Below are 15,888 nucleotides of genomic sequence, written 5' to 3'. Positions count from 1 at the left end.
AGAAAATGCCTGGCAGCTGCTCGGAAAGAGATATGGAGGCACAGGGGATAGGCCTGGCATCCTGAAGATCCCCCAGAATTTTGTACTGGTAACCATTTCCTTGTTGGAACCCTCACTAAATGCAACACTCCAATTGGAATGCAACATTCCAATAGGTCACAACCTAAATCCAGCCCTGGTATAAGAGGACACAAATCCCATTTAAATTAATGAGAGAGCTACCACTTATGCCAGGGATGAATTTGGCTTCTAGGTCTCTACCAGATCCTGACAAGGAATCAGAGGGCTTGATTCTGATTTCATACCACTGTGACTCCACTGCATCAGTGGAGTTACTGATTTACACCAGTGTAACTGAGATCAGAATTGGGACTAGAGTTTAAATAGCTAACGTTAGAATATGGAATTTAAAATGTTTTAAAGGGACACAGCAAACTATTAAGACCCTGAATGTAATTAAGTGTGAGGGGAGCGTTATTAAACCTAATAGGAATAGAAGTGTTTTCAAATGTTTAAAATGCCACAGCTTGTTGCTTTGTTTTGTATTCTTAATTCTAGCCTATGTGAATGTCCCAGAGTAACAGAACGTATGGCAGAGCCATGAGGGTAAATCCAGGCCTCCTGTTTCCTTGCTGTGGTTTAGCAAGAAGATGATTCTTGTCCCTACAGAATCCAACAAGCAAATTAATCTGCTCATGGAAGTTACCTTCTGGGCTAATTAACTGACTGTAGCACTTAAATTATTTCAATCTAATTCTGAAAGATTTATTGATACATACAGATCTGAATACGGTATTAAGTTGGTTTCAGAATTAATATACCACCTGCAGCCTTGTTTTTGCAAATGAAAGGAGCAAATTTCTAAATCTTGTAAGAAAATACTCTGGGCCCTACTGTGTTCCCTGCTGCCACTTACTTGAATGTAAATTAATGGACCACTGTAGAATGGTTTTACACTAGTGCAACAGCACCATTGTTTTTACATCAATGAAAATAGGTTATGGTATAAACAAACACAAATAATCAATTAGCAATAAGAACCAATAGAAATTTGTTTGCACTCTTGTTTTAAGATGATATTGGAATCACTTTCAGTACAATTGTGGCTGGTAGTACAGCACTAGTCAGTTATTTCAACCCATTGCTCTCCCATCTTTCAACCCATAATTTATTAAAATACCCCCCAAACAATCATGTGGTTGAGCCTTCACATTAATCTGTTGTAGTCATCAGATATTAAAAGCCACATCAAGGAAAATGTTGTTAGAACTCTCCCACTCTACTGCAATGGAAATAAATTGAGAATCAGGCACTTTACCTTCTATCCCCAGAACGTTTTGCTCCTTGTTTTCTTCTGAAACTTCAAACTTCCTTATGATGTCAAGGCAATATTCTGTGGTCACATTATTCATCTGCACAAAAATGACAGCATTGGTATACATATTTTTTCTAGTATGTGGCCAACATGTCAAAATATACTTCAGGCCCCTATGTCTGGCTGAAAATCTTGTGATCAAACACTGAACTCAGTCAACCATGAATAAAACTGTCAGTAACACTATTCTAAAATGACCTTTGTTTTTTTTCTGTGTGTGGGGGGCGGGTGTTGGTAACTCTCCACAAGCCTCATGCTCTTTATCTTTTAACTTTTAGGATGAACGTGGTAGAGAATTGATAATCACAACTACACTGGTTGGTTTAAGAGCTGAAAATTTGCAGGAAAAGAGTCTTTAATAGTTCGAATTCCAATATTATAATAGTAAGTACAGAGAAAGGATTGATACTGATATTTGTAATGCAATTTACTTTTTAAAAAATCTGATTTTTTCCTCACACCTTTTTTCAACAATTAACTTCACTGCTTTCAACAGTTATTTGTGATACACAGGAAATGTGACAAGAGAATCAGGTCCAGAGATGAAAGTCTGGTCCCAATGAAGTAAATGGCCCCACTGAAGTCAGTTATCTCTTTTCTATAATGACAAGTAGCTTTTTTTCATAGCCTAAACTTAACAGAAGTGAAGTGAAAAAATGGTTAGGTTAGGCATATTTTTCCACAAAAATGATACTATCATATTTCCATAAAGCTTCTCATTCTTCACCAAAGTTGGTTCAAACACTGGCTTTGCATAACTTCAAATTAAGACATCAATCATACTTCAAGTGAAAGAATCCAGGAAGATTGATGTTTTCTTTATCAAATTGTACCTAGTCTGTATTAAATATTATTGCTTCAGGCAAAGGCAACAAGGAGGATTGCTCAGTGTTGCAGGTTATTTGCTATTCACGGTTCAGATTCAAAGAAATGTTCCCTTGGTGGCTTGTTGCTCTTCCTTCTCATTGATTGGAGGAATTTACTTTCTTTTGGCTGGCATTTCCAGTGACTTTACTACTTCTACAGCCTTGATTTGCTTTTCATCCTCCCTACCATTATCTGTAGGTAAGCAGGCCCAAGTACCAACACTTACCTTTGTGGACATCTTTTGAGGAAGGTTGAGATTCTTGAGCAGAGCTCTTTAAGGGCCTAATTCTGACAGGTGCTGAGCATCTTCCAAAACATGGTGAAGGCCCTGATTCCCACTGACCACTTCTCAAGAAGCACTCAGCACCATGCAGCATAGGGCCAAAATGTGAAAGAAAGTGGAAGGGGGAAAAATCTTAATGTGCAAACAAGTGCCTGTAAGTGTAATGACAGGTTTCAGAGTAGCAGCCGTGTTAGTCTGCATTCGCAAAAAGAAAAGGAGTACTTGTGGCACCTTAGAGACTAACAAATTTATTAGAGCATAAGCTTTCGTGAGCTACAGCTCACTTCATTGGATGCATGAGCATCCGATGAAGTGAGCTGTAGCTCACGAAAGCTTAAATTCATTTCTGTAGCAGTAATGGAGCCTGTAATATTGCCGGGCTGCACACACAAATGGGCAGGTCTGAAAAGACTTACTCGTATGCTTAACTGTATGCACTGTGAGCAGTCCCTGTCAAGGAGTTATCCACAGTGCATAAACTTAAGAACATGCAGAAGTCTTTACAGGATCAGGATCAGAGAGAAGCCACATCTGATGTTTCTGCTGTCAGTTACACCAACTTTATGCTTGGAAAATCAATTAACTGCTGTAAAGTTACTCCAATGACTGAAATGCGAGCAGAAACAATGTCAATATTTGCCACTCCATCAATCCTGTAATACTAAAGTACTTTCTGTTCAGAGTCAGGAAGGAACTGCAGTTACAGCAGATACCTAAGGATGTTGAGATTCTAGTGATACACAGAGAGAGATATTAATCCTGATGTTTGCTTTTGGATCTCATTTGAAAAGAACCTTGGCTATTGAAATGCAAATTGTCAAGCAAAATGAGATGCCATTATCTGCAGGCCTGTCTCTCAGAGGTTTACACATGTTCACTCAACCACAAAAAGTAGTTCTCTAATGAGGTTTTCTGGCAACTTTTTAATGCACACAAATGCAACTGCATAAAAGTTTTCCTGGAAGAATTTGATCCTTAGTTTGCACTAGGAATCATTTCATCTTACACTGCTGTGGCGTTGTTTTTTTAAGTCCAAACAACAATGGAACAATAAAGTTTCCCCTGGCAACACAGTCCGCGCTGCTTCCTGCAGCTCCCATTGGCCGGGAACGGTGAACTGCAGCCACAAGAAGCTGTGGGCAGCCATGCCTGCAGACAGTCAATGTAAACAAACTGTCTCACTGCCCGCAAGTGGATTACCCTGATGCCACGCGCAGCCCATGGGCCGCAGGTTGCCCACCACTGGTCTATGCTCTCTGTATGTCTCTATAACACTGAAGAGATACCACAGTCACTTTGAGCTCTTCCCTTCAGATACTAATGGTCTCTCTTCAAAGTGCACTCTCTTTTAGTGCACAACCTCTGGAACAAGCTCATGGTTGTTAGACTTCATTTAATATCTTGTGCAGAGGTTACTGGGATCAAGATTACCAAATGGCACAGACACCCAAAGACTTAAGGTATTTCACTAACACACACTGAGCAGTTCTTCCTTCCATTCCTGTTGCTCTAGAACTGGTATAGTTACTTTAAAATCCTCATTCTGTAAACTTTAATTGATGCTTGTTTGTTGTTTGCCATGCTATCATTATTTACTGTAAGAATAATTATTGCAACAGCACTGTAGGGTAGGTCAAGGTATAAGGCTCATGTGGATCAGAATTCGAAATGTGTTGAAACCTAGTGAACCCTAGTGAATAATTAATGCAATGTTTTACATCATTATGTATGCATATGCCTAGGATGCAACTGCTATAGAATTATTTCCCTTTCTCTCAGTCCAATTAAAATGTGCAGGTGCAATACTTTTGGCACCACCCCAACCTCAGTGGAAGCTATTTCAAGGAATGTGTTCGTGTCTTGCTGATGAGTTAACGCTTTGGGACCATGCTCTTGCAGTATGAACAACACCTATTGTTTAGTTTCTAACGAACAATAAAAACAAATCAAGGAGAAAAAGGACCAATTTTGGCTCAAATACATTTACAAAATTACTATGTAGATACTTTAAAAAACGTAGATGGAGTCTGCATAATAATGTGACACTGGTACTATGTCTTCAATCTGAAGCTCAAACTATATGCAGCAGTAGTGCTTTCCACCATATACTATACTATGGTGCTAAAATGTGAACTTGCTACCAACCTAATGTTAAGATCCATTTATCTTCTTCATGGGTATAAAAGGGCAAGCTATAGTAACCAGCAGCACTGTGTTGGAGAACACAGCATGTTAAGGATACAACCTTGGACTAGTCCTACTCTATCAATGGATGGGAAGTTTAGTTTACAGCAGTTGATCCATGGTAAATTAGCAGGTGCCAAACGTACACAAAAGAAATATCTTTAACATACTCTCAGATCCACACTCCCATGAAACTCTACAGTTGTGTAATAGTGAGATAGAGGCCCAGCATGTTATAACTGCAAGTCAAACTAACTGGGCATGAAAAAATAATGACAAAGTGAAGCCGTCTGTGTACAATCACTGGTATTACAGTGAATAAAGCTCAGCCACAACAACAGTGATACCCAGAATGTTTGGCCTCACTGTTAGCAGCAGCATGTCTGCCGAGCCTGTGGCAGGTTATGAAAGCCACAAATTGGGCTCTACAACTGTAAATGGATATAAAGACCATGAACACATGCTCTTTAGTAACAAAGAGACAACTCGCTTCAGCCATCACTGCTGCACAAGCCATACTAAAGCCACTCAAAATTCTTCATCAAAATATTTCTTCGCAAAAAAAAATGGTTGTAGCTAAAATTTTTTAAAAATTTATAGAAACTTCCCAGTTTTGAGAGAGAAAAGTTTTCAGCAGAAATGTTTGATATTTTTCAGTAATTTTTTTTATGTTTAATGAAATTTTGTGGGTTTGTTTATTTCTTTGGGGAAAAAAAACATTTTCTGGGTAATTTAGAACACACCAAAAAAATATAAACTTCCTGATAAAATACATTTTTTGTAATAATCCCTACTACTACCTGTGATTATGTTGCCCTCTTGTGGTTGTAGTCTACAAAGGAGGTTATTATTATTTATTTGTTTTCTGTCATTGGCCACAATATGCTAGGTGCTGTCCACACACTAAAGATAACTTTCTTATACCAGCATCTTAATTTATTATACGTATGATTGTAGCCCCTACGTCTCCTAGCCATGGATTAGGACTTCACTGTGCTAGATGCTGTACAAACAAAGAACTAAAAGACAGCCCTTGTCCCAGAGAGCTTACAGTCTATCTATATTTAAGCAAGTAAGTAAAAGTAGCCTGATTTTCAGAGGTGCTCAGCACCTGCAGCTCTTATAGTCTTTACTCTGAGTTGCTGAGTACAACAATCAAGCCTAAATGTCGATTTCGGTGCCTACATTCAAACAATTCAAACTGTCATAGCTCTGACCTGAAGAGCTCAAATACAGAGATTTGTGCATGTTGTATAGCTTATCTCTAATATTTTTTTAAACAAAAAGATACCAGTGCCCTAGCTGGTAAAGGCAATGAAAACATTGCCTGTTACAAGAAGAGAACTGCTGAGTACTAAACCAAAATTTACACACAAAGAAAAGCCTTGTAAGTACTAAACCAAAACAAATTTCACAATCTCTTCAAAAATCTTTTTAAAAAAGAAGCCTTGTACAATGAACATGAATTTTTAACAGAAAAAGTTGTAATAAAGATTTATATTTCTAGGCACACTGCCTAACCCCACTCTGATATAGTCAAGTCAGAATTCAAAACAGGAGATTGTCATAATGTAATACTCCAATAATATTAACACTGATATATTGCTCATTACTTCACTTCACTTTAGGGATGAACAAAAGATTATATTAAAACTACAATAAAGAAAACACTAATTAATTGTCAGTAGTGATAGCTTGAAGAGAGTCCACTTTATTAACTTCCTGTATAAGTAGCTTGAACATTGTAATTTTTTTATTAATTTGTCAATACTTAAGTCTTGCTTTTTAAAGGTACAGTAGCTGTTATTTATTGTTTTTAAAGTGACCTAGAGGTTCTTAGGTTGAGGATAAAATTAAAGAAACATATGGGATTTAATTTAAGTTTAAATGAAAAGATGTTGCATCAAAAACTCATTTTAACACAAATTACTGAACTAAAACTAGACAGGCAAATCAGATGTGGAAAGTCACAGACTTTAGCTTTTTCTTCATCCTACATTATTTTGTTAAAAACCAAGTAATTGTTTCTACTTTAAAATGTAATTTGTATTGTCCTCACTCATTTTCTAACACACTTTTCAACCCTTTTGTTTATTAAAGGTCAGATTCTGCCACCCTTACCCATATTGCACCCTCCTTTCAACATAAACAAGAAACTTCCTAAAAGCAAGAGAAGTTATAAGATAGAACATTACAGCACTAAAATGCATTGCTTGTTGGATTACTAACATTAAATGTATATGTGGAAGTAAATGTATTATCTGGAAGTCAGTATAAGACAGTGTGGTTATTTACCTAATATGCCACTTTTCCCCCCTAGAAGACCAAAAGCTCCTGCTTTCCAAAAGCATTTGATTGTACAATAACTCCTCACTTAACGTGCTTCCACTTAACATTGTTTCAAAGTTACGTCGCTGCTCAATTAGGGAACATGCTCGTTTAAAGTTGTGCAATGCTGCCTTATAACGTCGTTTGGCTGCCTGCTCTGTCCACTGCATGTAAGATTTTGTGGAAGAGCAGTGACTTTACAAGGGAGCATTGCACAAGTTCCTCTTCTCCGCCTCCTTCCTCTCCCTCACAGCGCTTCCCTCACAGCCAAACAGCTGTTTGGAGGCACTTAGGACTTTCTGGGAGGGAGGGGGAAGAGCAGGGAAGCGCCTCATCTCCATTCCTCCCCCTCCTTCCCAGAAAGCCCTAAGCCCGCCAAACAGCTGTTTGGCGGCGCTTAGGACTTTCTGGGGGCGGGGAAGGAGCGTGGATGTGGCGTGCTCCAGAGAGGAGGTAGAGTAGGGGTGGGAAAAGGTGGACCTGGAATGGAGTGGGGATGGGAAGAGGCGGGCCTGGAGCATCCCCCAGCAAAGTCGGCACCTGTTCTTCTCCAGGTAAGCTGCCACTGTTGCTGCAAAGGTGCTTCCTAGAGTCCTTGCCTGCAGCAGGCTGTGTCTGTGTGGGGTAAGCATGGGGCACTTCCCAACCACAGTACTGTACATTATATAATGCCTTTTGTCTGCCCCAAAAAAATTTCCTTGGAACCTAACCCCCCGCATTTACATTAAATCTTATGGGAAAACTGGATTCGTTTAACATCGTTTCACTTAAAGTTGCATTTTTCAGGAACATAACTACAACGTTAAGTGAGGAGTTACTGTACTACAGTATTTAATCAGATTCATTTTGTCTTAGCATCTCCATTCCAAATCCTTCATTTTCAGCGTTTGCTAGTGTTTACAGCCTGGACAAAGTAAGAGCTAACATTGGTCACACACTTTTGTTGTGTGTTAAAACAAGACCATCAGCTACATTTATTATTCTCGTACCTTTTGTTCCATCTTTAGAAACTGAGCAAATTCTTCAACAGTGAGATGATTTTTTTTATCACTGTAGCTCAAAAGCAACAAGTAGAGATCGCGTCGTAATGACATCATCTTGTAAAACACAGAGAATTCTTCAAATGTTAGGGTTCCCTGATTCTCATCTGTGTCAGCTTCCTGAGGAACAAGAACACCCAAGTAAGTGTGCTGGGTAGGTATATGATGAATTCAGGGAATGGAGCAGAATAGAACATACGTATAAGAAAAGATAACTTTCAATACACTTCAAGCCACATGACCCCTCTCATCCTCAACAATGCTAGCAAGCACTTGCTAATGTTACAACAAAATTTAAAGGATTCTTATTGGATTTCTTGGCGGAAATTCAATTGTTTAAGTAAAACGACAAAATCTCAGTGAAAAGGCAAATTCTGTCTTTAGATTTCATTGTATTATGTTATTTCACGAGAAGGACTCACATTGGGCCAGATTCTGATCTCAGTTACACTGGTGTAAATCTAGAGTGATCTATTGATTCAATGGAGTCACACTGGATAGCATCAGAATCTCGCCCACTGACTTCATCGAAAGGCAGAATCTGACATTTATAAATGTTCTGTATTATATTAGAATGGTAAATAGATGTCAACATGATAAATTGCAACAATTGTTTAATCCCACTGCCAGCACAGTGTATGCGAACAGGATTAAGTCTGCAATAACAGCTGCATTCCATGCAGAAAAATATCTCCACAGTCTTGATTTCTGTTTTAGTTTGTCCTCAGAGCTATTGTTAGAGAAGAAAACAGTACTTACCCTATTATTATTACTGCTTTTTACTTTGAGCATCTGCCTAATAGGATTTGCTTTGGATTTACAAAACATTTGACAGCAGTTTTATAATTTATTTTCTCTTTGATGTAGGTCTCTACAGTAACCCAAACTCAAGAAAGACTCCTTTCCCTGCTGAGTTTTAGATTGTAAGCAGCTCAAGGAAGAAAAGTGAAAGGAAGTTTTAACATCATAGATGGTTCAGTATCCTATGTGCATCCATGAATAACACCTCTTATTCACAGCATTGCATATTGTTTTTCTTTATGCACTTTCTTTACATTTCAGTTAACCCAGGCCTTATACCCTGATCCTGAATCAAGATCTGCAAATGAAGATGCCTGCAGCCATGCATAGTCCTATTAAAAATAGTGCCTCCTTAACTTCTCTGGACAGGGCTCTCCTTTCTGTACAGAGCTCTTCCCAATGTTGATTTGCCCTGAATTCCCTCGGGGTGGGTTTTTCTGTTCAACAGTTTACCCAATAAAATGTGAACACAAATTCTCACTACAGCCTGCATCTCATCTCTGCCAATTCTGGTTGGACGTATTCCTGGAGGTTTCCTCACAACATAATATTTAATTGAATATTAATCTTTAATTCCTGGAGACTCCAGGACAAAACTGGAGGGTTGGCAACAGTAATCTCACCACCAATTCTTTTTATTCTGGGGTCAGCTTTTCCTTCCTCCACCCACTCTCACACTTGCCAAAGTGGAGGGGCTGATCAGCCAGCCTGTAACTACAGTGAACAGCAGCTCCAGTTGTCCAGTTTGGAACTACACCTTCCATTTTCACTTTCCCTTTGAACAAAGTATTCCATATACCATTTGTTTTAAACACATTTCTAGGATATGAATATAACTGTACTCTACATAAGTAAACACCAACATGAAAGATAGCCACATAATTCCATGGTTCTACACCCCTCTTTCCTTATAGACCAGTTGTCTCCTGGATGCTCTTGCTCTGCAATATATAATCCTCCATATTCAGGGGTGCTGGGAAAATGAAACTATACTGGGGTTAGCTTTCCCAGACTATGTCTGATGGCAAATTTGAAATCTTCTAGTCAGGATATCAGTTGATTCCCTGTAGTCTGCTTCTGGTGTCCTCACTCATGAATGCCTCGTAGCAAGATTTACCTGGATCACATACACCTAATTTTTCCCGGATTCTGGATAGCAGGTTGTCTGTCTGGCATAGCTTTACTATTTAAGTCTACTTAATCAAAACAAAGGGGTACATCTTCAGTGGTGCAAGTGAAAACTGGGAACAGGTAGCACAGAGCCCAACTCTGTCAGGAGGAATCATTTAGGACAGGTTTCTAGCTGCTTTGTATCACCAGAGCAGCACAAAGCTGCCTGATCCAGGACTGAAAATTTGGCACCGTGGCTATCCTTTATCATGCATTAATCTGGTAATACTGGAAGTCCACTGGACCCCTTGCATGAGTAAGGATGATTGGAGAAATAAGGAGTATACGCCTGGTCCTCAAGCCAGTCTAACAACAGGATAAGCTTTCAAAATGTCATTCTTTCTTTGACAGCTAAGGTTCTAACCATTTCTGCAAGGTCTGTGATATGAACCCAGATATAGGCTGGCAGCAACAAAGGAAAAAAATTCAACTTGTTTTTGTCAAATCAAAATAATAGATGGTTCTGGGTTATAAAAAGGTTGCCTGTTAATGAGATCATGTTAACATCCCTAGATATTTCTTTTCCATTTGAAAGTGAACTAAAAGGCTTTTGTCTGTCAATACGTGACTTCACAATTCTCTGTTTCTCTTGCAGCTGCAGCATTAGTAATATCTAAGGAATCACAGGGAGCTGCATTCATTACACCAGTGGTTCTCAAACTGTGGGTCGGGACTTCAAAGTGGGCCACAACCCCATTTTAATGGCATTACCAGGGCTGGCTTAGACTTGCTGGGGCTCAGAGCAAGTCTAAGCTTGAGGGAGTCAGCCCTGGATGGCAGGGAACAGGTTACAGGCTCCCTGGCTGGGGCTGAGGCCACTGGGCTTCATGTTTTGACCCCTTCTGCACCTGAGGTGGTGGGGCTCAGGTTTTGGCTTTGTCCCTACTCCCTCTTCCCCCCACCCCACCTGGGGCAGTGGGACTTGAGCGGGCTCAGGCTTTGGTCGCCCCTCCTGGGGTCATGTAGTAATTTTTGTTGTCAGAAGAGTGGTCGCAGTGCAATGAAGTTAGAGAACCCCTGTAATACATTATGTTAGGAGTTAGTGTTGCTGTCATCTAAATCCATAAACTCAGATCTTAGCACATAAGTGGAGAAGGAAATGATTTTTAGCTACAAGGTAACAAATAGGATTTGTTTGCTTTTTAAAGTCCGCACATACCCCAAACAAGATTTATGATTTGGGGGCAAAAATTCAGTGTAATATTTCTCTCCATCTGCTAGCTAGTCCATATGATTCCCAGGCTTTGCACAGCCATGGAGCGTACTCTGCATTCCAAAGCTTACAGCTGTGCCATGCTGACTGTACCCCAGAAGGCCATGCACATTTTTGCATGTAAAGGGTTCTAGTATTTTAAAAAAACTTCTGTTTTGTGCAGTTGTCTGGATTTTGGCCCATAATCTTGTTTTTTGCATTTTGTTTTGCTCATGCTGCACCCAATACATCTTCAGCATCTTTCATTTCCAATGGTGTAAATATTAGGGATGGTCAAACAATGATAAATATATTCTCAGAAAATTTCAAAGTGAAAAAAAAATTAGTTTTGCTAACTTTAATTTAAAAACAGAAGTTTCTGCAAAAATTGTCATTTCCTTCAAAAAGTCATTTTTCATTAAACATTTTTCTATGAAAAAAATGTCAACCACTTCTGCATTAGGTAGCAGCTCCACTTTGCATTTATATTAGGGTAAGAGCAAAATTAGGTACAGAATGATGAGAACAAATAGTGCCCAAAACTGTGTGTCCTTTCTACAGTTTGTGTATGCTGGGCCCTACAGCATGAGGTATGTATATCTATATGAAGTTAAAAGTGATACAGTGCAAGCAACATGCTCCAAGAGAAATTCTGTGGGCTAGAAGAGAGGACAGGTAACTTAGAAGTTCCAACTCCTGGGTTCTATTTCTGGCTTCCCAGGGAATGCTCCATGCTGCCCCCTAGTCATTCTAGTGTCCGATGGGTTCACTGTGTGACCCTGGACAAATTACTTCATGTCTTAGCACTTTATTTTGTCCATCTGTAAAATGCAAATAATATTTACCTACCTCAGAGGTGTTTGTGAGGCAACTTAATTCATTAAGGACTAGATAATTCTCTTGTTCAAACAGGAATCCAGAGAGGTCCTGTATTATACAGGAGGTCAGACTAGATGACCACAATGGTACTTTCTGGCCTTATAATCTATGAATCATGGCACCTATGCCACAGCTCTGCACAGAATGTTCTGGGGCTTACGCATTGGGGAGATTTTGCCTCAGGCAGGCAAAATCTCTGGCTGGGCTCCTCTGGGCATGTATGTTGAATGCAATCTGTGCTCCATTCATTAGAAAGGAGAAGACTGTTCCCCCTGCATCATGATACCACCTCCTCCTTGCTCCTTTCAACTCCCTTTTCAGGCTCTTGCTCCCCTTACTCACCACACATGGGTTTTCTCTTACTGTTAATGAGACACTGGTTCTTGGAAGACAGGCGAGGGGGTGAAGTAATGTTGAAAACCTAACTGAAGACTTCATTCTGTTACACGTATTCACATTCAGAAGTACTTTACTACATAAGTAGGATCATTGATTTCAAATAAACCACTTATGAAATGGCATATGGTGGGGGACATGTACCTCAAAATAATAAAACTTTTCTATCAAGACTGTAATTAATCAGCTGTGAAAATTCCTGGCATGGGGGCTAAAGGGTGAAATCACATAGCACAATGTTCTCTCCTTCTCTTCACTTATATAACAACAATGAAATGGAACTGTTTGCTCATTAATCTTTAAAAATACCCACTTTTGTCAGTGACCTTAAGCTTTTCCCCGAGAAGGCAATATGTATTTACAAACAAAATATTGCACTGTGTGAAAAGTACACTGACCTGGAACATCTGTCGCACCTTTCTGCGGGGCAGATTGACATTCAGTTTATGCATCAATTGGTGGATCTCTTCAATATTCAAAAAGCCATCTCCGTTCTTATCAGCTTCCTCAAAAGTCTGTTTCACCCAAGTGCAAATATATTAAGGAAAGGTTAAACTACTTAAAACTAATGTTTTTATCTTGGAGAATTACAAAGGGTCAGGTTCGTCCAGCCTTGCCAAATATGACAATCAATCCCACAATATAAGTAACGGTGGCAAAATTTGTCCCAAAGTGACAGAATATGGCCCAAAGTTTGCATCAAAACGTGTCCACTTCCACGCTCTGGGATAAATTCATCCCTGGTGTAATTTCTCCGGAGTCAATAAACCAGATGCTGATCTCACAGCATTAGTGTACACATTAGTGTAACTCTCTTGATTTCCATAGAGTTATTCCAGATTTACACTGGTGTAACTGGGATCAGAATTATGATGTCACCGGAACCACACCAGGGATGTATTTGGCTCATGATTTGTACCACCAGGAGTCTTGCTCAATGGGCATGTGTATCAATGACAAAATTCATCTAGTGCTAGAGCATGGAATAAAGATAACACACAGTAAAATCAGTCTAAGTAGGTTTCAGAGTGGCAGCCGTGTTAGTCTGTATTCGCAAAAAAGAAAAGGAGTTCTTGTGGCACCTTAGAGACTAACAAATTTATTTGAGCATAAGCTTTCGTGAGCTACAGCTCACTTCATCAGATGCATTCGGTCGAAAATACAGTGGGGAGATTTATATACACACACAGAGAACATGAAACAATGGGTTTTATCATACACACTGTAAGGAGAGTGATCACTTAAGATGAGCTATTACCAGCAGGAAGGAGGGGGGGAAAGGAGGAAAGCCTTTTAGTCTAAGTAGATAACTGCAAGAGTGCAATTTTAATAAGACACTTATTAAAAAATTAACAGCACTTGTTTTTCCATCCTCTCTCTCCTCTAAGTTTAAGCTTTAGTTTTTTCATGCTGCTATTTCACCTTTATATTTTCAATTCTTATTTCTTCTGAAAGCTTCTTCTCCATTCCACCATTACATTCTTAACCATAATCCCATCTCCTTAGGTCTCCTCTCCCCTCTAATCATGTTTCCTTTACCCTCTACATATTTCCTTTCTCTTTCATTCCCACCCTTTCCTCCCCATCCCACTCCACCATCACTGCAGAGTACAGAGGGAGTCAGACATACTTGGGGGAAATAAGCTGCACCATCCTACGTCCACATGTAATCTATATGTGCTGTGAAGTTCAGGGCGGGAGGGTGCTCCCCGACACACAATCCCCCTCTTGGTGCTACTGTAGGCTGGTGTGGAGCATCCTAGCCCTTACAACCTAGTGCCTAGCTGGCACAATTTGTTTATCAAACTAGGTATTAGGCAGGAGGCAAGTGCTGTCTACTTTTGCAGATACACAGGGCAGATGTGTTCTCCAACTGCAGGCTTCCTTACATCCCCAGGGACTTCCATCCTACAGACCTAACAAGGTTCCCAGGTTCGGAGTTCCCTTAACCTAAAGCAAGTCCTTTTGAAAAGTATGGAAATGCATATTCTGTGCCTTTGGCCCCACCTGCTTCTGTGACCCTGTGAATTTCCTAAACTTTACAGAACTCCCTTTCCACTCCCTGACCACTACTTTAATAGCTGTAGAACCATTTGAGATAAAAATATCTAGGAATTGCTTGAGCCATCCCAGTGTTGGGTACAACTGTTCTATACCTGCGCACTAGGTAAGAATGTTTCAAGAGGCAGAATCACTAAAATGGCTCTTCATAATTACAGCACAAGCTTCAAAGAAAACACTGACTACATTTTAAATGATAATGCAAGATAATTCAGTAGGAGAAGTGATTCCTTCATTTAAATGCAAGAGATAGGATGGGGTCAGTGTACAAATGCAAATTCCATTTATAATTCCTAAAAGCTTTGGGAAGCATTAAAAATTCATTAACAAAGGTGGCTTTACCTTGAAGGTAGCTTTACCTTGAATAAGGACTTCACGGCTGAGCAGATTAGGCCAAAACCTGACCACTATGCTGAAGCCAAATACACAGATTTGACTCAGGGGTTCTCCACAAGGGGTTGGCTCTAGGTCACATGTTAAACTTTTCTGCAGCCACTCCTGTGGCCCTTTGATCTACACCTCTCCATGAGGTTTTAGCCAAGACCACTGGCTTACACCACTTCTCCTGACTTCACCGGAGGCTTTCTGTTGCTCTTTTGTGGACCCCAGTAATGTAATCCTTAATCTCTGTAACTCTCCCCAAGAACAGACTCATCATGATAAAAAGTTTGGCCAAATTTAGCTTCCTTAAAAAGAAAAATGATAGAATAATGCATTGTGATGATAATTTCACAAAGGTAGTTTTCCTTTGGTTTATACAGTTATTCTGGATTTACACTAGTGTAATTGAAAAGGAGATTAAAATCTGGCCATCTGTATTTATTTGACTCAAAAGTAATAACGTACATACTCCCCAATGTTTCAAGACATGGCCTGCTCCTCCTCCCATAGAGGCAAAGTCCACTCAAATCCAATATCTTATAAAATAGTTAAACACCAAATCCAGCTCTCCTGATGGTTAGCCCTTATCCGAACAGGAATTTCATTGTATTTTGAATATTTAAAAATAGTGCCAACTTCTGACAGAATTTTTTTTGTCTGAGTCCATAACACTTTCCCCCTTTGCCTCTCGTGTCTGATTTTAGCTGTTATTCCACTAGTGTATGTTTAATTCTCAGACACCCCATTGACTTTCTCTGTCACTCTCTCTCCCCCCTGCTACTCCCAACCACTTATTCTCAATTACCTTTCTCCAGCTTAAGGGTCCCCCGTTCTCTCTAGCTGCAAGTTTCTACCCTCTTTGGGGATAAATCTACACCTTTGTGGCTTCCATTATAGTCTCAGTCAAGATGGAATTGTTACAGGGTCATTT

The 15,888-nt window shown here is 39.6% G+C and overlaps 1 protein-coding gene across 6 annotated transcripts in view; it reads right to left on the bottom strand.

Moving 5' to 3' along the window:
* PLCH1 (phospholipase C eta 1) overlaps window positions 1-15,888 on the bottom strand; it is a 170,562-nt gene that overhangs the window by 53,041 nt on the left and 101,633 nt on the right. For all 6 annotated transcript variants that reach the window (XM_043492498.1, XM_043492499.1, XM_043492500.1 and 3 more), the window contains 3 exons: window positions 12,914-13,043; window positions 8,027-8,197; window positions 1,319-1,412 (listed from right to left, as the gene is read on the bottom strand). In XM_043492498.1, the coding sequence (XP_043348433.1) occupies window positions 1,319-1,412; window positions 8,027-8,197; window positions 12,914-13,043 (395 nt within the window). The remainder of the gene's footprint in view (window positions 1-1,318; window positions 1,413-8,026; window positions 8,198-12,913; window positions 13,044-15,888) is intronic.

Source organism: Dermochelys coriacea, chromosome 9, assembly GCF_009764565.3.
Source record: "Dermochelys coriacea isolate rDerCor1 chromosome 9, rDerCor1.pri.v4, whole genome shotgun sequence".
NCBI classification, from domain to species: Eukaryota; Metazoa; Chordata; order Testudines; family Dermochelyidae; genus Dermochelys; species Dermochelys coriacea.
Note: the sequence above shows the minus strand (reverse complement) of the source record. Positions and strands in the feature narration are given on the sequence as shown.